Source organism: Heterocephalus glaber, unplaced genomic scaffold (genome assembly GCF_053883595.1).
Source record: "Heterocephalus glaber isolate CG9 unplaced genomic scaffold, H.glaber_assembly_v1.0 deba00001444, whole genome shotgun sequence".
Classification (NCBI taxonomy): domain Eukaryota; kingdom Metazoa; phylum Chordata; class Mammalia; order Rodentia; family Bathyergidae; genus Heterocephalus; species Heterocephalus glaber.
In genome coordinates this window covers 11,468,925-11,492,648 of record NW_028258297.1, presented here as the reverse complement: position 1 = coordinate 11,492,648, position 23,724 = coordinate 11,468,925, and the positions used below count along the sequence as shown (strand labels likewise).

Sequence of the window (23,724 nt, the reverse complement as noted above, 5' to 3'; positions counted from 1 at the left end):
GGGTGGGGAAATCATGTGTTCAGGTCAAGCTGGATCTCCGCAATGACTCACTGAGCGGAGTGATGGGCTCGCCTGTGCTTGATTTCCCTTCCTCATGAACCTTCTCCCAGCTCTCAGGAAGCAAGTCCTCCATGGCCTTCCTGCTCAGTCCCTGACTGCCTCTCCCCAGCCAGTCCTTTCCCTCAGACTCCGGCACCTGCAGCCCCACTGGACACCTGAGTGAAGCTCCTCCTGTCTGGCTGAGGTTGAACACAGGTCCATTCCTCCTCAGTAGCCAGGGCCCAGGCCTCACAGGAAGCACCTCAGGTTTATGAGAATCAGAAGGACCTGTGTGCAGGTGGGTCAGAGGGTCAGAGGAGAATTACAGTGAGACAGCTGGACGGGAAATATCCTCATTCAAGCTGCCCTCACGTGTTCACCTAGATTCCTGCAAGAGCTTCCCAGAATGCTGTTCCTTGTCTCACCGCCCCTTCCCCAGGTCCTTCCCCAAACTGATCTATCCCTTCATTCCTCCATGGCTTCCCATTACCCTGAGCACAAAGCCCCAAGAGTTTGTCCTGCCCAGAGGAGCCTGGAGCAGGCTGGAGTCACCAAAGCCGGGCCAGAGGTAAGGCTCACCTTCAGAGTGATTCTGGAGCACAACTAAAGGACCAAGAGTGATGATTAGAGGGAGGGGACAAAGCTGCAATGACATGCTCTTGACTGGGTTCCATGTGAGTGACTGAAACTGCCAGGACCTCCTGAAGAGCCCTTGGAGAATGTCTTCAGAACCTTCCTCCTTAGTGCCTAGCAAAGAGCCTTACAACTCAAATTCATACTCAACTGATTCATTGATTACCTTTGAAAACTTAGATTCTTCTCTGTTCACTCTGCAAATGTGTCTGATTCCCAGGAACATTATACATGCATTTGAATAAATGCACATTTGTTTTGACTTTAAACCAGAATATTAGCATTGTGGTTTTGATTTTGTCATTGCAATGTTTAGGTCTAAACCTGCCTGAAATGGGCAATTGTTACTACAGGGTGACTTCTTCATCTGTGTATACTCAAGTAGGATTGTCCTGAGGATGGAGCCGGTGTCCTGGCTACAAATGTTCACAACCAGGGCCTGCCCTTCTCACTTGTCATGAGTTCACTAGGAGCTCCCCTGCCCTTGCTGGAAGGCCTAGGAATTTCTCTCAGCTCCCCACTCTGATGACTTCAGAAGCCACGTGGCCCAGGCTGAGGTAGAAGACCCTTTTCCCTTCTAATGGCCGCTATAGAAAGGGAGGACCATAGGTGGTGTCCCTGTTTTTGGAGCACCCAACAGGAGCATGACACATGTATGAGTCCAGCCCACCACTTCATGGCCAGGGCAGGGGTGGAGGGCGTGGGCCAGTGACATGGCTGCTGACCCTTCTGCTGAGTGATGCTGCTGTTGTCTGGTGGAGTCTTCTGAAGCACTGTAAGGGCTGCTTCCCAGTTGGAGTAAGATCATCTCAGTGGGTGAATATCGCATATGGACCAAAAAGTTTGCTCAAGCCTCCCACTTAAGCTGCAGACATCCTGGGTAACTTTTCTTGTGATATCACCTGCAAGCTGAGGTTTCCTATAGCAGATCTTTGAGTTTCCAGCTGGAATGATTTCTGCTCATGTCCCTGGAGGGGAGAAACCCCTGGCATTTGAGTCTGCAACTCCATCTAGGATGCTCCACCCTGAGACTGTTCATGTAGCTTATGAATTCTCCAGTCCATTCCACATTATGATCAGAGGATCCACACCACAGCAGGGCCACAGGTCACATGAGTCTTTTTACCTCTTTGGTCTTTTGCTGGGTTTTGTGTCGCTTTCAAGCTGAAATCTTGCTGGTTAAAACAGGGAAGAATTGGGAGGGAGAGAGGTGACAGAACTCAATACCAAAAACCAAACAAACAAATGAATAAAACCCAATAAATAAAAAGCAAGGAGTAGAGGTCCCAACTGACAACTTGTGACAGAGAAAAAAAATCCTAAATAAACCCTATAGATACACTTGCTCAATAAGTTTGGAGGTCAGACACCTGAGAGATCCATTATTAGGATTTCACTAGCTTCACTCTAGAGATCACCTCTGTCATGCAGATTATTATGATAACAGTTATATAGGTTAATATTAAGGAAACCAGGTCACTGCTGCTGAAAACACTGATCAACCCTTAGGCCTGCAGATGTCCAATGGGTAACGAGAATGGAATGAAAGGCTTTGTATCACTCTCTCAAACTGTGTCTGTCTCCTTTGTTGTCTGAACCTTTGGGTCAGATTCTACTCATCTCTGCGTGTCGATGTGTTGATCATTTGAGAGATGTTTTAGCCACAACGATAATCCAGTGTTAACTCGACCTGACTTGCCTGGCCTCTCTCCTCCAATTCAAGGCTAAAGACTCCTACAGCTTCCATGATAGGAAACACCAGATCATGAAAGGAATGAAAAGAATTGGCACCTGAGTTCCTGGAAGTTCTCTGTCTATTCCCAGAAAGAACACAAATATTGCTTTCCTTTATTAGCCTGTCTCTCTTCTTTATTAGTCCTATCGGATATCTGTGACTCCGCAAATCCATTAGGTGTCAGAAGTTGATTTACAAGCAAAGTTCCCGTTTCTCCATTCTTTGGGCATTGACTGAGCCTTTATTTCTCTGCACACTGATCTCTCAGGCATCGATTTCTCCATTGAATGGGTTTCTGAATCTGGATGTGGGTTCAGTAGCAAAGAGTCCAAAGGTCAAACTCAGTTTCAGTCTTGGCTCCTTTTGCCTTGCTGGATGAAAGCCACAGTCCCTCCCGAAGTCCCAGCTGAAGGCCACTTCTGCTGAAAACAGTGGTCTCCCCTTAGGGCTGCAGATCTCCAATGGTGTGACTAGAATGTCTGTCTCCTTTGCTGCCTTAGCCTTTGGGTTGGATTCTCCTCAGAGCACTCATCCCATAAATGTGTTCAACTACTACGTCTGTTTTTAAAGGGAAACTTTAGATCTTTAGGGAATGATTATAAAACTTAACCAAATAGAAAAATGAAGACATTTCAAACTGTGTGTGTTCCTGTGTAGTCACTCACTGTTCTTCCTGCAACAGGGTGACACTGGGCCCCAAGGATGTCGGCCCAGGTTTAAATAATTCCCGATGTGAGGGTCAGGTTGGCCTCAAGCATCCGGTTCCCCTCCTCATCACACCTTCTGAATTAGAAAACAAGAAAAGTTCCCCAGTGCTCCAGCTTCATGTCTTTTTTTCGTACTGGGCATCGAACTCAGGACCTTGCACTCACGAGGCAGGTGAGGTGCCACTGAGCTAAGTCCCAGCCCCTCAGCTTCATGTCTTACTGACTGGGACAGCAACAGAGCTGTGGGTTTGGTTCCTTCCCCCAGGGGCCATGAAGCAGAGCAGGGGGCAGTGGGGTCGGCCTGGGGATTGCAGAAGGAAACTCAGAGGAAGCTGTGCATGGCAGCTCCGGTTGGGGAAACAGGTGCTCCCAGAAAAAGAACCCACGGAAGGAAGCAATGTCCAGAGGCCACCTGAACACGATGTTCCACACCAGCAGTAGTACATCAAGTGTGCAGGAAGTATTCGAGGAGTGTGGGATTCTGTTCTGATGCTGATGGGGCACAAGGGAGGGTGCTGGGCAGTGGTGTGTATGAGGGGTGGGATTGGGACAATCCCTGGGGGTGCCTAGTGTAATCTGTGCAGGTTCCCACATCCCTCTGTGTCCTGTCTTTCTTTCTGTCTTTCTTCCTGTCTTTCACTCCAGGTGACCCCCCGCCAAGGGGCTGGGCTGAGAAGGATCTGGAATGTGAAGTAGGAGCTGGCTCCTCTCAGTGGCTCAGCATGGAGGATGGGGCTGAGGGTTGCACCCAGCAGGCAGTATATTTGGGGCCTGTGATCCTGAGCTGCTCAGAAGTTGTGAGTTTCAGTTTCTCTATCTAGCACCTGGCTCTATCTGCTCCCAGGATGCCCAGACCACCACTGGTGGCTGGATCCACAAAGCTCGGGACAGCTGGGCTGAGTCCAATTGCAGGCAGAGGAGGAGGCCTTGGTAAATCAGAGATGCCACCTCTCTTCTCCTCATAACATCTCTGTCAGAGGAGGATTACTGTCCCAATTTTATAGATGAGCTCCTAGAGGTGAGGGAATCAACTCTGGGACACACAGGTAAGCAGCAGCAGAGCCTGGATCTGCACCCAGGTCTGTGGCTGACTGCTCCCCTCCTCTCGTACCCCAAACAGAACAGCAGGTGGAGACCACTGAAAGGGGTTCACAAAGCTCCCTGGGCTCAGCTCAGTCTGCATGAGACATGGCTGGAAGGGCAGATGGATGTGGCAGTGGCCACGGCTTTAGGAGATGTGGAGGAACCACAGCAGGCAGAGGGGAAGCAGGGAACAGAAAGCCCACTTGTCCTGGCAGCCTGGACACCCTGAGGCTGACCCCAGGGTGCTGCTGCTGAGGCCTGATGGAGGCAAAGGGCTTCTTTAGAGGTACAGGGAGCCCATAGATTGTCTCCCCACCCTGTGGTCTAGCACCTACACTGTGAGAGGCTCTGAGGGGAAACTGAGGCCCTGGGAAGGGACTGACCTGCTCGGCATACCTGGGAAAGAGGTTGACCAGGAAAGTAGCAATCTGTACCCCTTGGTCCTCACCTGGTTCTCTGTCAGCCTGTGGAGGAGGGGAGGAGAAGGCAGAGGCCGTCCTGTGTGTTGAAACAGGAAAGGTGCCCAGACGTGGGGACTGAGAGAACAAGGTTTCAGAATGGTGTCCCCAGCACCAACTCGGCTTTTGCAATCCTGAGATCAAGGTTCACAAAGTGGACATGTCAGGGTGGACTCTCTTTGCAGAAGAACAGAGTATAGGCTTTGCAAGGATCATTATCACCCTTTGTGCTTCAGTCCTGGAGTCTGAGGCTTTGTTGGCCTGCACCAGACACACCAAGAGCTGTCCGGTGCTAGGCAAGTCACTCTCTCTCTGACTCCCCTTTCTTTGCACCTAATGCATGGGCTTAGGATTCTGTCCCTGCACAGCCTGCTGCCCACCTCTGGGAAAGAATGGATGAGGTGCAGTAGGAGAAGGGACAGCAAGCATTGAGATGCCCGATGCTCCAGGGATGCCAGATGCAGGGAATGGGTGAGGAGGAGGAGGAAGCTCATGCTGGCTTCTCAGGCCAAGCCATGCTGGGCATGGAAAGTGTGGAACCAGCTTGGCGGATTCCAGAATTTCTGAGCATTTGGAATGAAGTGGTGACAAACTGCAGAATAAACGTTGACAACCAGTAGAATTTAAACTTTGCCTATGAAAACACACATGCACAGGTGCACATGAGTGCCCATATACACACAGGCAGGTGTGCACACACGCACACTCACAGACTCGGCTCAAGAGACTCAGCTCCATAGAGCCAGTGTTTTCAGCCTCCGTCTTCCAGGCCTCCGAGGCACTCTGTCACATGCTGCTCCTCCCTGTTCTGTTTATGGGTGGCACATACAGGGTTCTCTAGGGTAATTGGCTCAGGTTTCCCTAGCTACTCCCTTAGGGTTGTCAGGGAGCTATTTCCCTCCTTTGTGGTGTGAAGAACAAAGCCGCTCTGAGTACCACCTTCACACCCTTGTACACTTTTACTCCGCTGTCTGTCAGAGAGAGGCCTGGGCTGTTCCCACACCACACGTGGGGCACATTTTGGAGATGAGTGGGAATTGCTGATCATCATCCAAGGCTCTGGAATCCTTTACACCCTCACTGACCCCAAGGGGCGAGTATGCTCACGGATGGCTACCAGTGGGTGGTACCAGTCATGTTTTGTTCAATCTGCTAGTTTGGCAATGTATGTCTTTCTAGTAATTTGCATTTCCTGATTGCGGGCCTGCGGAGGCCAAGCGAGGACAGTAGGAAAATGAGCCTTTTCCTGTGAAAGCCCCTACAGCTTTGGTGAGCAAGAGGGGAGGAGGCTGGAGGAGCTGAGCCTCAGATCTGTCCCTGGGGATCCCCTGGGATCCCTGGGAAGCTTGGCAAGGTGGTGCTCAAAGCCCACTACTCTTCAGGCTGGAGCTGGGCTCCATGCTTTTGAAAACTTTCTTTTTTATTCTCTTCATCTAAAAACATTAAGCCAGAAGGAGCGGGACCTGAAGAAATAAACAGAAACTTTCAGAATCCGATAGAACTAGCAAAAGTACATAAAATTAGTGAGGTAATTTGTTTGAAATCTAGGCCAAAGTCGTGTTTGTTCTCTGCTGGAAAGGGCTGTTTATGGAGGCAGAAAAGAAAAGCCAATGGAATTACTCAACCAGGAGGGAGGAAAGACCTGGGCTACGTTCTCAGAGGCTGGCGCTCCTGTATCCAGTGAATTCCTCCCTTAATCCAGGTTTGGGGAGGGTTGGGTAGAGAGCAGAGGCCAGCTGGCTGGTCCTCCATGCCCCAGTGCTGGTATAGCAGACAGAAGAACAGGACCTCTACTCCTGTGTGCTGAGACTCCCAGAGAGACAGACTCCCACAGAAGTACAACACAGATGGAAGGACGCACGAGTCTCCACATTCCAGGACGGACCAGGAGGGCTTGGAGCAGCCAGCAGGCAGAAGGTGGCAGATGACCCGGGCCTGGTGGGGAAGGTATCCATGGGTGGGTGCAGTCCCAGCAAAGCCCTGGGGGCTGAGGGTGCAGAGCATGGTCCCGGAAGAGGCCTAGAACCAAGGTGTGTGCCAGGAGGGAGGAAAGAGGAGCTGCAGCAAGCAGGAGAGCTCAGGAGCTGGGTTCAGGAGCTTGAACTTGACTCCAGCATGCCAGTAAAGATTCCTCAGGAAGAGGGTACTGTCGTAACACCCTGAGGTGGGCTGGGATGAGGAGTGGTGCCCTGCAGCCACGGGAAGGAGAGGCTCTGCTCAGTCACCTCTGGAGAACCCACCACACAGCCAACAAGCAGAGGAGGGCTCCCTGCCTGGGCTGGGAAGGTGGCCAGGAGCAGAGCATGCTGGTGCAGTCTGGCCTTCCCCGCTGCACCTCCTTCCCCTTCACCAACGTTCTCTTTGGGAACTGAGCATTTGGCAGGCTCGGCCTCCAATGGCTCAGTGTGTCCCATTCAGGCAGGAAGCAGCACTGCCCGCATCACCACCCAGCCGTGGTCAAACTGAGGCAAATAGTAAGGAAGAAGGATAAGACAGGGCAGACTCAGTGGCAAATGTGTGGAGTCACCCAAAACCCCACACTTTCTGCTTGCCCAGGTCTCTGGGTTGGGGCATGGACCTCATAGCTCATGATCTCAAAACATCCAAAGTAGGAAGAAGGTAGACGGGGCAGTCAGTTCTCCTGCCACATCTGTCCCTTAAAACAATAAGCACCCCGCCCCGCCCCAGAAGCCCCTTAGCCAACTTTACCTTGTGTCATATAGGTCAGAACTGGGGCACAAAGTCCCTGTGTTACTGAGCCCAGGTCTGGAAGTTACCTTACAGGAAAACCTGGAGACAAGGGTTGGGGAGAAAGAAGTGGGAGCTTTGCTCACAAATGACATTCTCATCCTGGAGGTATCAGGTCATCAGGGTTACAGGGTAGGAATAATGAGGGAGACAGACTAATGAAGAGGAGGACTATTAATGTTCCTTTAGGGAATAGATAGAGCTCTTCCAAGAACTGATGGGCCATCCCTCATGGTCTTGACATTTCTGGTCACGGTAGCTGCTAAGTGTCTTTAACCTTGAAGCAAGAGGAGAGATGCTAAGCAAGTCCAAGGCAAGTTAACCTTGGATTATAGTTCTGGTCAAAACATTTCCCAAATGATCTCCAAGCCTACAGGAAGAGCTGGGTAGCATCTGACCCAAAGGCTAAGGCACCAACAGAGACAGGCACAGTATGGGTCCAGAGATGCCAAATCTTCTCATCCTGTTCTAGGCACCTATGGGACATATGGAGACCCAGATGAAGACTCCGTTTTTAGAAGAAACAGCCTTCAGTTCCTGAAAATCACCTAGGCAACCATAGTCATAATAATCGACACAGCAGAGGTGTTATCCAGAGGAAATCCAGTGGGAGACTAATGACAAGGGGGGAATGACCTCTGTGACCCCCCTCAAATTAGAGATTTTTAAAGTCTACCAAGAGAAATTGAAGTTAGAAGCCTTATCTAGGTTTTTCCTGAGTAATAACAGTTAGGAAATTGATTCCTGCAACTCGGGTATGATTCCTATAAGAGGCCCCAGGAATCAGACCTCTGTCCAGTGCCCAAGATGAGAGGTAGCCAGTGCAAAAGTGAGGGGAGTGGCTTCTGTACAAGTGGACAGGCATCCAGAGCCATGGGAATACGGTGCTGTTTCAATCAAGTCAGAGAACAAAACCAGCAGCTGGAGATGGATCTGCCTGGGAATGGCTAGAGATGCCTGGAAAGTTAAGGGAAAGTGCTGGGAGCTGTGTCCACTTTGGGGATATCTGACAGGGGCCCTTCATAGCTCCCTAGGCTTACTCATTCCTCCTCACTAGGCAGAAGCCATGCATATCTAGTAGGTGGAGTCTTCCAGCCCATGACCACTATGGAAATTCCCATGGTCAGAATGAGGATAAAGCTGTATATGGTACAATATAACCATCTTTCTGGCCAACACTGTATGACTCAGTCTGTTTCGGTGGCTATAACAGAATACCCAAGTCCAGGAAACCTATAAGGAATAGAGGTTTATTTAGCTTATTGTTCTGTAGACTGAGAAGTCAGAGCATGGCACTGGTGTCTGCCTCAGCTTCTGCTGAAGACCATTCTGCGTCGTGGCACAGTGGAGGGCATCACATGTCTCAACAGAGCAACCGCGATTCCTTCAGGTCCCTCTTCCTCTTCTCATAAGCCTATTAGTCCCATCCAAGGGCCCCACCCTCATGACCTCATTTAATCCTCATTACCTCCCAAAGGCCCCAGCCCCAGATACCATCAGTTTATAAACTGATTCATTTACAAAAATGGATTAAGTTACCAAAGAATGGAATTTAGGGGACACATTCAGACCATAACAGGGTGTTTGGTATTTTGTGTGTGGCACACAGACTTTGTTTTTGTCTGTCCTCAGATAAATTATTCCATGGACCTGATTTCTGTGATTTTATCATGGACTCAGGGCAATGTTGCCTGAGCCTGAGAGTCTATGAGGTCATTTATGTCCAATAAAAGAATAACGTGGCCTCACTGAGAGTCCAAACCAGCTTGCATGTCAGGGCTGCTCTTTCTAAACACTTCTAAACAAGCACATAAATAAAGAGAAAACAACACACACACACATTTTTGAGGTTTATCTTCATATTTAAAAACTACCAGGAAGGAGTAAGGCTAACAGAATAAATTTTCATGTACAGCCTGTGTTTAAATGTTGATGTCTTCTGACCCAGTCATTCTACTTCTAGAAAATTCCTGAAAGCAGGCAAAGTTTTATACAAAAACAGTGTCCCTTCCACTATTACTGGCCTACATAAGAAGAAACGACTGATGATCCAACAGTTAGCGAGGGACAGCAAAGGGCACTGGGAGCCCACAGCAGAGCCAGGGACTGGCAGGATTCCAGGCCCTCATGGGATGAAGGATCTCGGAGAAAGGATTATTGCAGAAGCAATAAGGTGCAGGCCTTAGGAACCACAAGGGACACCAGAAAACTTACTGAGACGGAGACTGGGTCAACAGGGTACAAGAGATTTGGAATTGGAATATATATATTGAGTAAATATATATGAGTAAAATTTTCATATTTAAGGAAGTAGAGCACAATTATCGTAAACATAGGATTTGAGTCAGAAAGACTTAGTTCAAGTCCTGGTTCACCACTACGGTGAAGACTTGGGCATGTTACTTGACTTTCCTGGTTGTTTCCTCTCCTTTAAAATGGGAGCCCAAAAGGTACTCACCACATGGAATGTCTGTGATCATGCAACAAAATGCATGTGCATCACAGACCCTCAATAAACACTAGCTCTTCTCATTAGTGAACACAAATGTTCACCATCCCAGATACTTGCCAGAATTTCTTCCCATCTGTTTCTCTGCCAGTGGGTTCTGTTGTTTCTGTATGGCTGTCTCCTTGAGATATGATAGAAGAAATAAAAATAGGTAACAGGTGATAAACAAACGAGATTATTTTTGTCTCCCTTATTGCCTTACAATTTTGAGTCAGATCCTGATCAACTCTGCACGTTAATCATTTCGAAAAACTTGGCAAAACAAAGTTGATTAGCTCTAAATTTACCCTGCTTATCTCATACGCTTTCAAGGCTGGTAAGACGAACTAGTTTTTAGGATTTATGGGAACATCCAATGATCATCATCTACCTACGATGCCACCTTCCAGATCCAACATGTAGAAGTCTCCCATCCTGAATTACCTGGGTTCCTGGCTTTTGCAGAAATTGCCCACCTCAGCTAATCTTCAAAGCCAGCCTGGCACTGTGTGAGTGGGCTGGTCTGATCCTCAAGCTGGAGACCTTTCCGTGCTTTTCTCTTACTTTCTTTTGCTAAGAGGTCTGCTGGACCTTGTCGGCTACTCAAGCTAAAATCCCTTAACACTTTCTGCAATTTTCCAGTAAAAGCTCTTTCCTGAAAATTTGTGCTTTAGTTTTAACTTCCATTCTCACTAAATCCAGAGGTCATGTTAGCCAGTGGCGCCCTCATCCCACTGTCCTCTCCCTGTGCCCCCACGGGGCGCCAGGCCTCTGCACTGGCTTGGGTGAGGGCACAGGGAGCTGATGCCAGATGACAGCTTTTCCTTCAATAGCAGCTGCAAAGCCCGGTGGTCAGAGAACACTCTGGGTGAAGTCCACTGCGGCCTTTGCCGCACCCCTGAGGGAACTCCAGGAGACCTGACACCTGACTGCTGCTCAAGCTTGCCCCATGTGGCTCCCTTTCCATCCTACAATTGGTGTTTTTCCTCTCCTCCAGCCTGGACATCCCAGAGAGCTCTCAGGGACAATGCTACTGGTGTCATGGCTGACGCACCTTCCCCAGGTATGTGTGCTTCTTCTTCTATGGTGGGGTCCTATCTACAATCTAGAACCGAAGTGCTACCTCCAAAGCAGAGGGAATCTATAGAGAAATCAAGGATGAGGAAGAGGGGCCCCAGGAAAAAACCAGAAATCTCTGGATCCCAGGTTAAGGGAGTTTCCCTCCCAGGACCACTCCTCAGGTCCAGGATCCAATAGCCGACTTCCTGCCCACTCTGCCTCCTAGCCATTGCCTGATCAGGAACCAGGACAGCCTCAGGGAAGTGAAGGAAAGCAGAGGAGGTGGGAAGAGGGTAGGAAACAGAAGAGCAGGGAGAAGATGTGACAATGACCTAGTGGTCCTCTTGTATGTCACCTGCACCCTGCTCCTGGCTGACCCTGGGTGCTGTGTATGAGCAGCCTCCTCCCTCCAGCTTCAGATCTGCAAGACTCAGCAGAAAGAGACCCAAACTGACACAGAACTGGACACAGTGTGACCTTTGTGCCCTTCCATCTGTGTGACCTGGAGCTCCTGAGGTGTCACGTGAGAACAGTACCTTCTGTGGTCTTGTAAGGATTGGGTGTAACATATGGACATGGCCAGGATGGTGCCTGTCACATAATAGGTCCTTCTGCAGTGCAGGCTCTCTCACCTACCTGGACCTTCTTAGTTCTAGGTGGAAAGCCCCTCACCAAGATGTGTTAGAGCATCAGCCCTGCACTGCCAATAAATGCACCTACTTACTAGGTGGATCTGCCTCAGGCAGTGACAGATTTCAATTATGTGATGGAAAAGAAAACTCTGAACCAGAAGCAAAAAGGAAACAACCTTCCAGCCCCCAAATCAACACCACTTTCCCTCAGTCCTGTCTTCTTTCCTACCTTGCTCAGGTGTCCTGGAACCAAGTCTGTTCCTTAATTCTTCACCAGCCCTGAGGGCAAATTTTCCTGTCAGTAGTCAGGGTGAAGAATAAGGGAAAGAGGGAAGATTGGAAGCCAGGAGCTTGTGGCAGGCCTGGGATCCTAAGGCAGGGCTGCAGTTGATGGATTCTTTAGGGCAAACTCTCCCCTGTTTAATGATTGGGCCAGCTGGGGTCAGAGGTGCCACTGTATAGCAGGATGCCCTGAGACATGGAGAAATTGTTATTGGAGTGCTTGGCCAGAGACCTAAGTCTGGGGATCCCCAAAAATCAGGCCCACCCCTCAGCCAAAAGTCAAATGGCAAAAAGTTGAAAAGATCAGCGCTGAGGATCCATCGCCCATCACTACCCACCTAAAGAATCTTCCTCCTCTGCCAGTTTTAGAGCATCGATGATTAGCAGAAGAAATCTTTTTTTCCTGACAATTTTCAATTTTAGTCAATAGTATATATATGTGTATATATATGTATATATATGTATATATGTATATATATGTATATATATGTATATATATGTATATATATGTATATATATGTATATATAGTGAAGTAGAGTGAATAAAGCACAGAAATTTTTAAAACATGAGTCTTCAAAGAGAGCTTTTAAAACATTGTTGATGAGTTAGCTCTGAATTCAAATTCCACACTTTCTATTTCCGGGCTTTCAGCAGCCATTTCCTGTCTGAGTCTCACTTTCTTCTTCTGTGAAATAAGAGTAATGCTTCTCTGTGTGGGCACAGTAAGAAATATATTTTATATCGTGTCTCAGTACTCACAGAAGTATATACTGTTCCTAAAACCTTGAATTGCAGTCCCAAACCTGCACATTACCACAACCAAGTACTATTTGGGTGATTCACTTAGGTGGTAACTCTGCCCTCTACTGGCCTGAGCCCACTTAAGGTTTATACTATTTGTTTCACCTCCAAATATTAAAGCATTTGATCACTAGGATTGGCAAGTAACACAATATGCATATCTTGTATTCCCTTTCTAAAAGATTAAACATTCTATTAAGTTTCAATTTCAAAGTATCTAGTAGAGAGAATTTTGAACTTTCTCCCCTCAAATGATGTTGGAGTTGATGATATGCCAGGAGCTCTAAAATATCACACTATAACCTATAAATAAGTACAATTGTTACATGTCAATTAAACACAAATATTAAAAATTATTTTAATAAATCTGAAATTCTAAACATATTTCAGTACCAGAACTTTAGATAAAGGTATCACTTGTTTAAATGCCTTTTTTTCCAAATACAGTCACTGGGGTGAAAGCTCTAATGTGAATTTGAGGGACATACAGTAATTCAGTCCATATCACTATTGATTCCATCAAAAGTACTTCATATGACAGCTGCTCCAGAAGGTAAAAATTTAACCACCTTATACTAAAAGCCATCTACTCCACAGTCTTCTAAACTTACTCCTCTCTCTCTCTCTCTCTCTCCCTCCCTCTCTCTCTCCCTCTCTCCCTCTCTCTCTCTCTCCTAGAGAACAACAGCTTCATTGAGGTTGTCATTCAGCGTCTCCAGGAGGCAGTGAGCAGAGAGGATCTGCAACTACTGCTGACTCACAGTGGAGCCTGGGAGGTCTTTGTGGAGATGGCTAAGTTGACCAGGTCACCTCCATGGGTATCCCCAGCTATGCCACCCAAATCCCTGCTGGGCTGGTTTTCTTGGGGGCAGACACACCTCCTCCAAGAAGTTTCCTGCGGTTGGGGTTGAGGTGCCCCTTCTCAACAATCCCTGTGGGATATTTCCTCCATGTCATTTCTGGGAGTGGATGGCCTCAGGTTGAAAGGACATGGTACCCACAGTGGGCAAGATCACTTCTACTGTCTGCTAGTTATGTGACCCTTGCAAGTTATTTCACCACTTTCAGCCTTAGTTTCTTCAACCATTGCACTTTATTTTGAGAAAAATAAGATAGTGCACAAAAGTGCTTAGTATATGGCTGACACACAGCAGATGTTCAAGCAAAGGTAACTGTACAAAGGCCAGGTAGGAAGACAGCAGGGCCATGAGTCTTCTCCTTGGAGATGGGAGCCAAGAAGAAGACTTGCTTTAGGACAGATCAGTGCCATCTGGACGTGATAAACAGTGTTCCTATGTATTCTAGTTTTGGCCATTTTTCTCCCCATCTGAGGAACTATACAAATGCATCACAATCCTTCTGTGGACCAGGAGGCAGAACAGTCACATTGGAGTTGGCCAGAGCTAAGTGGAATCATGGCTTATGCCTTGGAGACTTGGATTGCCATCTGTTCGGTGGGAATCACACTTTAATCTGACAGGACCATAATGAAGGGCCGGGAGTGACTGTGGGGCAGAGATGGGGAACACAGTGCAAATACCATTCCCAAAGACCCAAAGAAACCTGGACTAGGGTCAGAGCCAAGGCTCAGGGGACAGCTGGAGAGGGCTTAGGATGGAGAAGTAAGAAGGCTGGGGCCAGAGGTGGGACCAGAGTCCAAGAAGTAGGTGTTGCAGGCACAAAGCATGGGGAGGGCATCAGCCCAGCGGAGGACACATGAGTGGAGGAAAGGACTTTCTTACCCCTTGCTGGGATCCATGCCTGATGGGCACAGTGGGCTGTGAGTGGTTGTTTCCCTCACAACCTATGGATGGCAGACAGTTCTCAGTTGCCCTTTGGGATCCCCTTCTATCCCGCAGAGTAGTGTGACTCCTGACCAACAGAAAGCAGCATGGCTTAATGTCCACTTTCAAAGTCCGAACCATTGGCTGCCTGTTTTGTGTAATTGGAGAGGGTCTGAGGACACTCAAAAGCCTCCCACTTCCTCTAGTACCTTGTCCAAATACAGGAGCTTTCCAACTTAGCGATTCACACAGATGGGTCTCGATGTCACATGACTTCGCACACGGCCTTGGCATGTACCCATGTGAGGCTGTCACCAGCTAGGGTGTCAGTTAGGCTGATGACATCTGACTGTAAGGTCCCAAAGGTCGGAGTGTAAGGTGTGGAGTCAGGAAGTGGTAAGGTGGGTGGACAGTCAAGGTGGAGTCAATCAACTGGCTTTGCAGTCTAATGGGGAAGCAACTAGACCCTATGACCTTCAGCCAGAAAGGGCAAAGGCATCAGGCATGGAATGAGAGAAGGCAGCGGAGGAATTCGTCTTTACAATCTTTCTGGCTCTAAATTCTAAAAAATATTTTTTAGTCATAAGTATCCAGAGTTAGCCAACCACCCGAGACCACCCTTATTTTTGACACCAATGGCAAATGTGGGAACTTCCCCAAACCACCCACAAGGCTGATGATTCACTAGGACTTGGAGCTCACTGAATATGGTTGTGACACAGTTAAAGTTTATCATGAAAAAAGGACACACGTTAAAATCAGCCAAAGGAAGAGACCCGCAGGACAGATCCTGGGAAGATTTCAAGCGTGAAGCTTCCATTTTCTTCAGTATACAGTGTGGTCCTGTATTAATGTGTAACTATGCGCATGGAGGATCGCCTATCAAGGAGGCTAACCCTGTGAGAGAGAGTTATTCTGATGCATGTGGAAAGAGGAAGACATTATTCAGCACGGTTGCACTGGGGAGAAAAACGGGGAGCAATTCTGGATGCAGTAAAGACAGCTGGGGACTTAGAGCCAACAAGGAGTGAGAGCACTGGAGAGCAAATCATTTACCGGGTGTCTAGAACAGGGGACTCTCAGGCATAGTCATGCACGCCTACAATCCCAGCACTCTGATAGGCAGAGGCAGGAGGATACCAAGTTCAAGTCCAGCCTAGGAAACTTTATAACTTAGCAAGACTCTTTTTTTTTTATTTTGCTTAAATCCTTTTATTGGTAATTTTAGGTATATTGGGAGCTTGTAATTGTACATGATGTATCTTGGTTCTTATTTTTTCCCCATTCCCTGTGCTCCCTTCAACCCCTCCACCCTTCCCTATTTACAAAGATTTCATTTCCATTTTTTCCTTGTCTCATAATTTTTCCTTTCCCTTAAATAAAATATAAAATGAAAAGAACTGGAGATATTGCTCAGTGGAAAGGCTCAGTTCAATCCCCAGTGCCACACACACACACACACACACACACACACACGTAAGAAAGAGTAGGATGTTCTTTGACACTGACCAAAAGGGATGCTTCCTAAAGCAGGTGAAGACTAATCCATCAGAGGTCAGGAATGGGAGCTTGACTAGATGTCGGGTGGGGGTGCTCTCTGAGCTGATGGTGGGACTCTTGCTAAGGCTGGGCATTACAAGTATGGACATGGAAGGGAAAAGTTGATGTCCAGTTGAGAAGAGCTTCAGAAGGCTGTAACTAAACTTTGCTCAAGGAAATCATTTTTTCCATCCCAAGCCCTAGCTTTCTGGCTTTCCGTTGGGGCTGGCTCACATACTGTCCTCATGGCCATCCCCTCCCAGAGGTCAGTCCCTTTAGCTTCCAGTTCCAATATAGGACAGAAATATCCAGGGTCAGGGATTTAGCTTAGTGGTCCCGCCACCTGCCTTGCAAGCGCAAGGTCCCGAGTTCAATCCCTGGTACCAAAAAAAAAAAAAAAGAAAGAAAGAAACATCCCAAAGCCCACATAGCGCACCACATTGTTAGGGCTGAGCATACTTTATGGGCAATGCTCAGGATCGGGTGTGTTTCCAAATCTGGGTATTTTCTGATTTGGAAATATTTTCAGATACATAATGAAACATCTCTGGAATGGGACCAAAGTCTAAATACAAATTCAGTTATGTTTCTTTATACTTTATGCACATAATGTGAAGGTAATTTTATTAAACTACTTCTAGTGAGGCTGAATTTTACAGTGACCCCTGCCATGAGGTCCACTGTTTTGTGATATCATTTTTAATTGAGAATTGTAGTATTACAGATACTCAACATGCATGGGCTCATGATTAAAGTCCCCAGGAAAGCAAAGAGATTCCTAGAAGGCAGGGCATTCCTTGATCACTCCCTAGTAGCTTAGGGCAAAGGGAAGATTTCTCCCTGAGAAAGGTTGATTCTCACTACACAATAAAATTCTGTAAACTAAGGAGATTTTTGCTCCAATCCCACTTTTCTGGGTTCACCCACAGAGTTCTTGCTCTACAGATCCTTGGGTAGTGGTGTCACTGAGTTGAATGAGAGGCATCTTTATGGAATGCTTGCCACTCAAGAGGATCATTATGCACATAATGTGAAGGTGACTTTTATTCAATAACTCTTTATTGGGTAAAACCACAGACGACCTCCGATTACTAGACTTCTTCACTGAAGGAAAAATTGTGTACACCTGTAAAATTCCTTTCCATTTGATTCACAGTAAGTCCTCTGTGATTCATGCAGGATAGACTTTATGTATCTCATTTTACAGAAAAACACATTGTCTTTTGTAATCATTTGACATCTACTGTTACAGGGAAGAGGCCGATGCACTACGCGAAGCTCTGAATGTATGTACAGCAGACACAGATGAAGACCTGCGGGCTAGGGAGAGGTATTTGAAGGAGTTTTCTGAGATGAAAATGGAGCTTCAGAAGCAGATAGCCCAGCTCCATGCCCTTGCAGACAGAATCGACAGAATACACAGGAACTGCACCGTGTCCAACATGGTGAGCAGCTCTGCCGGTGCGGCCTCTGGAGTCCTAACCATCCTGGGTCTGGCTCTGGCGCCTGTCACAGCAGGGAGCAGTTTGCTGCTATCAGCAACTGGGATGGGGCTGGGAGCAGTCTCTGCTATGACTAGTGCTGCCGCTGCCATAGTGGAACAATCAAGCGTGTCGTCTGCCAAAGCTGAAGCCAGGTGCCTGGTGACGAACAGCAAGGACACAGCGAAGGAGTTGGCACAGTCTGTGGGTCAGGTAGAACTCGATGTTGTTCTCAAATCCGTGCAAGGCATCAGTGTGCTGAAAGGTATGAAGAAGAGCATCCATGCCTTGAAACTAGCCAGGGCTGACGCTCGCTTACTGGCCAACGCCAACCGCTTCACAGGGACTTGGAAAATCCCATTCCGAAAGGGTGAACGGGTACAGAAAGCCTTTGGAGGCACTGCTCAGGCAATGTCCAAAGGAGCCCGGATGATGGGTGCAGCCGTTGCAGCTGTCTTCCTTCTGGTGGATGTGTACAGCCTGGTGCAAACTTCCAAACATTTGCAAAAGGGGGCAAAGGCAGAGTCAGCTGAAGAGCTGAGGCAGCAGGCTCACGTTCTGGAGAGGAAGTTGGAGGAGCTCATCGGGATCCAAGCAAGATTACAGTCGGGCTTGCCTCAGGGAACTCATTCCACAAGAAGAGCAGACAGAAGCCACGGGAGGTGTGTTTTTCAAGGGCATAAACAAAAACAGATGGAGGGGGAAGGGGCCAGCGGAAGCTGCTCTCAGCTCCGCTCGGGGTCTGGGCGCCTCATTCTGCAGCTCACCACAGTGGGAGCCTCCCCCTGGCGGTGGCAGGCTCAGAGACGGCAGGCTAAACCGAGCACACTGAAGCCCAAGCCCAAAGGAGCCTCAGAGGCCACGGCTCCGGGGCTCCCTGTGAGAGCACCGTCCAGGTGTGGGGTCCGCGAGGGCGGGGTGCGCATCAGGCCGGACCGAAGACGGGACCCTCCGCTCCAGGGAGGATCCCGGGAGCCATCACGTTCTCCTGCTTTAATTTACTAATATGCTGACTTGCCTAACCTACACCAGTGTCCCCATCTGAGAAAGACATCAGGATGCCACAGGTCTCTCCCCTGTTAAGTTGAGCTGCAGAGCTTCCCTGTGAATTCTCCTAGCTTTCCAGGACTCTGGAGAAGATCCTAGAGGACTTTGCATGTGGAAGCCCTTTGGAAACCATGAAGCACTCTGTAGATGAAAAAGTCATTCTGTAACAGCCCTGAGCCCCTTATGTGAAGGTGAATGTCTCTGGACAATACAGGTGGCCATATATACACAGGAAGTAGATGAGAGTAAACGAAAAGCCTCCCCTCTATTTTATGTCTGAAAATGGGTCAGTGTTCACATAGCCACACGTCCTTCCACACAGGGGGATAAGAGCCAGAAGAAAATGCTTGACCATGGAAGACTGAAGCTACTACAGGACAGTGCTGCCTCAGCTTTCATTTGCATTCCCACCCCTGGAGGATCTTGTGTCAAGGCAGATTCAGATTCAAAGGGTTTGGATTAGGTCCCAATATTCTGATTTTCTAACAAGATGATGCGGGCTGCTGTTCTGTGAATGGCAAGAGTTTAGAGCCCTTCCTTAGGCAACTCCTCTCCCCTGGGTGCAGTCAGCAAAAGGAAAGCACTTCCTGGTCAGAGGCTAAAAAACCACCAGAAAATAAACAGCATGTGCTTGGATGACACTGGAAACGAAACGAACTACTTAACAAAGAAACACATTCATTAAAAGCTGACACTATTACTCACATTGAGATGGACTGGAGTCAAAGGTGGGCTACCCAGGCATTCAGTGTCTAAGTGCAGCTGCTTTGAAGTTTCATTTTAAGGTGTAACAGGAATCATTGTATCTAGTTATATCCTTCCCTAGAGAGGAAAGTTCAAGTTTCTATAAAGGAGGAACGAAAGCTCTCAGAATTAGGTACTTGTGGAGTTCTAATTTATAGGAATCTGTACCTTCCTCCAAAAGTTTCTAATGGTTATGGTTTCTGGGAAAGAATATATCAGTTTTTCAATGCATAGTCTTAATCTACAAAACAAAAAACTTCCAACAATTTAAACTAGAAAAACATTTTAGAATTTAGGATATCACGGGAAGAGAATGAAGTGTCATATGTGTGCGTGTGTATAGTTATTCTGTATTATTAGAAACTTCCAGAGCACAGCATGCATTTTCAGAGACATTGTCTTAGCATTTAAACTGCAAGGCCTTTGTGTAGAAGCCCTCCTCTTGCTCCCCGACAAGGCCTATAGATCGGTAACTCTGGCAATCTTGTATGTGATTTATTAACATGTCATGGTCTTGACCAAGTAGACCTGACTTTGCTAATTACTTCTCAGTTCTTTTACCTTGTATTTCTTTGGTTAAGAAGCAGCCAGCACTGCTTGTTTTACCAAATATACATTGTCCAAATAATGTCCAAATAATGCAGAAAATATTAATAATATTACAGATAACAACATGAGATTATGTGTGCAGATCCCTGCAGCCTGGTGGGCACTGTCTTGCTTAGTAATAGTTTTTCCTTGTGCTGTTGCCACTGCCAGACAGACTGCTTATGACCTCTTTGGCTTTCTTAATGACTTTCAGGGATCACTAAAATGTTTCTTTTTTCCTAGATGCTAACTTCATCTCCTTTTATGAATACAGTATTAGTTTAAAGAGATATTCAATTTAAAGCAAACTTGTAGATTCAGTCACTCTTGATTGATATTAGGCAAGCAGAAAAATAATAGGTTGATTTTTATCCTCTACCTTTCATATCTTTGATGATGAAGGTGGCTACTTTTTTTAAACTATAGCCTGATATCTATTGTTTGAAAACTTGTTTGAAAGTTGTCTTAACCTACATCATTCTTCCGTTTTTATCCATAGAAATGAGAAAATATACATATCAGCTACTTGTTTCTTTTAATTACTCAAATTAATATTTTTCTTGAAATAAATATTAATTACAAAGTTTTAAATTGTCATATTAATATTTTACATGAAGTAAGCCCAATATGTTTTTTGGTTTTTGTTTTTTTGGTACCGGGGATCGAACTCAGGTCTTTGCGCTTGGGGGGCAAGGCAGCGGAACCATTGAGCTCAATCCTCAGCCCCATTAAGCCCAATATGTATACACAGCATAGCGGTAAATACTTACATCTCGAATAATAAGTAATTCATGAAACCAAGTAGGAAATTTAAGCACTGCTAATATGTCTACATATTTGTATTTCTTTTTTTCCTGGACTTGGTCTGTTTAAAATAATAATTGTGGCCTATTGTTTTATTTGTTATTCTGTCATTTAAAATATAAATTTTGGTGTCTTGAATTATTTGTGTAAAGCTGAGTTTATAGGCAAGTAGAAGTACAAATGAATAAACAGTGATCACAAAAAAGAAAAAACAAAGAGATGCATTTTATTAAAAGGGACAGAGGGTGAGAATAAGTCTGGAACTGGGTATTTAGGAGTCTGGCATTTCTATGGCTGAGCACAGCAAGGGAGGGACTCATGCAGATACCAAGTGGGTTGAGGAGAATGCAGGAAACTAAAGCCTTTAATAAGGGACAAGAGGGAACTGAGGAGTGCAGGAAACGGGAAAGAAAAGTTTATTTCTAACTAGTGAATACACTGGGAGCCTGCTAGATGCAGGTGCAGGAACAAACAATGACAGGATCAGGAAACTGAAGAGCCAGAGATGGGAGGAAGCCAGAGCAGGAGCTGTTGGACTCTGGGAGAAGAAACAGGACTCCATTTCCCACCCTCCCCGTAGCCCATGGCCCAGGCTTCTTTCCTCCGGTGGCCTCTAGCTCTGTCTTCCTAGGGTCAACTCACTCTTGCCTCAGCCAGGCACTGACCTTGATGGTGATGGTGGTGGCAATGGTGGTGACAGCAGAGTGGGTGGAGAACTTGGTACATTGCCATCCCCCTGGGGCCAGGCTGTAATGAGAGACCAGTGAAATTCCAAATGCTGTGTTGGAAAAACAGTGGTTGTTTGGGGCGAAATAATGTGAAATCAGATTTGAAGACTGGGTTAAGGATCCCATTGCTCTGCAGAGATAAACTAGCTGGCGATCAAAGGATGTAGGCTCTCTGACCCTCAGTTTCCCCATCAGCTGAGGAAGAAGATGCTGGACAAGAGGTATTTCACATCTATCAGGCTTATCCTGACTTCTGTTCTATAGACATGGATTCAATAAATATGAACTGATTGTTCCAGAAAATCAGGTGTGAATGAAATGACTTACATGGGCAAAAAGTGCCATGAGACTAAAGCAGCAGGAAGCTTCAGGATTACCCAGAGTATGGTCTCTAATAGGGACCTATACACAGAAACATGACCAAGGGCAGCAGCAAGAGCAAGACCATGCACGCCGGCATCGAAGTCTAAGCAGTGCAAGCAGCCAGGCCAGTTTCCTTCCTGTGGCAGCTTAAGTGCCTGCATAGCAGTGGTGAGGGCCGCTGGACCTCTGGATCCACATGCTGGCTGCAAGCCATGCTTTCGGTGTGCCTGACCTCAGGCCTTTGTCTCTGCTCCAAGATCCGACTGCCCCAGTTAATTTGGAAAGAAAAGGAGGTGGTGTGGTTTGTCCAAAACCCAGTTCTCCATCAGCTTCCACCAGGGACCTTCCCTTCCTGCTCCCTTCAGTGCCGGCCAAATCCTATTGTGGTTACTGTGCTTTCCCTCCATGTTCCTTTTGCCTGCCACATCCAGATGCCCTCTGAGCAGGGCTCCACTTTCAGTTCCTCTGCCCACAGCAGTTTACCCATCCTGGTCTCAAGGGCTCTGCTCTCCAACCTGTAGAAATAGACACCGCCCCAGGCTTGGCAGAGGGCTTCTGTGCCTGTAGGGCAGTGTCTGGGGGTAGGGTTTTACACTGTGTCAGACTTTTCCACTGTTAGGGGAAATACTAGGGGAGTGGCTGCTCTGGTCTGGCTTTGCCTTATCACCCTTTCTCCTCCGCATCTCCAGAATGTGATCCCCACTCCATGCCAGAAAGTTCTGCATGCCTGCAGCTCACAGTGTGCTGCTGCTCTCTACTTAGGGCAGGGGTCTTTACCTGCCATGCTAAATGGTGAGCTCCAGGCAGGATGCACAAGGCACAGCTTACCCCCGTGTTTGGGAGGATCTTAGGTGGGGCAAGGGTTGCCTGTTTTAATGCTACTGGCTCTCCCCTTCTCCCCAGCCTTTCTCCATGCAGACCATGGCTTCCCTGACCCATACCTGCAGGTAACTCCCACACTGGCTTTCTTCTTCCAAGTCTCCACAAGCCTTTGCTTAGTGCAGTGCCAGAAGAGCTCTGACTTGGGCACCATTCTCTGCCCCCAACCCCGTGATCCGTTTTCATTCACTGTCTCAAGGACTTCACTTTCTGACCCCTGAGTGCCACAGTCCTGGGTCTCCCTGCCCTCTGTAGTCCCCAGCAAGGTGTTCTCAGAGCTCCCCCATGGGATCCTCCTGGCAAGTGTGGGCAGCAGCCTGAATGTCCCACAAGCACAGCAATCCTGGCGTGTTTGGGAGGAATGGGCAACTAATGTTTTCTGCATTGCTCACCCTTCTCTTTCTCCATAGTCCTGCCACTTCCGGGCACTCCTCACTCAGAGTGCCGGTTTTCAAACTCCAGGTGCACTCTGCAGTTGTCTCTACATTGCTCTTTTTCAGTTTCTCTAAAGCCCTGGCATACACGTGTCTCACATTTAGTCATCATCTTCCTGCTGGGGAGGTTAGAGGGGCTGTGAGCTCATCCATCATCCAGACCATCGCTGAAGAGCTGGCTCCCCCCTTCAGTAGCTCGATCCTCTCCCAAGACAACATGTATACTGGGGCTAGGGTGGAGAGGGTACTGTGATTCAGGTGTGGTCTGGCTTCCCCTTACAAGCTCTCAGACAGTTGTTTTATTACAATAAATCTCTTTTCATTTACCCCATCTCAGGGCTCCTGCTTTTGTTTGGTACAAGTTTAGAGATAAGATCCCTTGCTGTCACACCCTAGGTAACCATAATGACCCCTGGAAAAAAAATTTTAGGAGACAAGGTGGAAAATGAAAACGCATAATTTAGATCTTGTTAACAATTAATCTTGGCTTGGCCTGGGCTCTCCCTGAGGAGCCCTCCATTGCAGTCTGGGAGAGCAGCAGGGCCCAAGGCCTGAGCTCCGCCCCCAAGATCTCTCCATCTCCATCCAGAAGACCTGCTCTGTGCAGGGCCTGAGCCCCTCCAAGAGGAGCCCACCATCCCTACCAGGAGAGCAGCTTTGCCAGAGG

The 23,724-nt window shown here is 47.5% G+C and overlaps 1 protein-coding gene across 1 annotated transcript; it reads left to right on the top strand.

Annotated features, from left to right (window-relative positions):
• Positions 1–6,299: 6,299 nt before the first annotated feature.
• Positions 6,300–21,160, top strand: LOC101704184 (apolipoprotein L2). The gene is made up of 4 exons (XM_004845696.3): positions 6,300–6,572; positions 10,889–10,954; positions 13,345–13,471; positions 17,242–21,160. Exons 1-4 carry the CDS (start codon positions 6,503–6,505, stop codon positions 18,473–18,475), a joined length of 1,497 nt encoding a protein of 498 aa, XP_004845753.1. The 5' UTR covers positions 6,300–6,502; the 3' UTR covers positions 18,476–21,160.
• Positions 21,161–23,724: the final 2,564 nt, after the last annotated feature.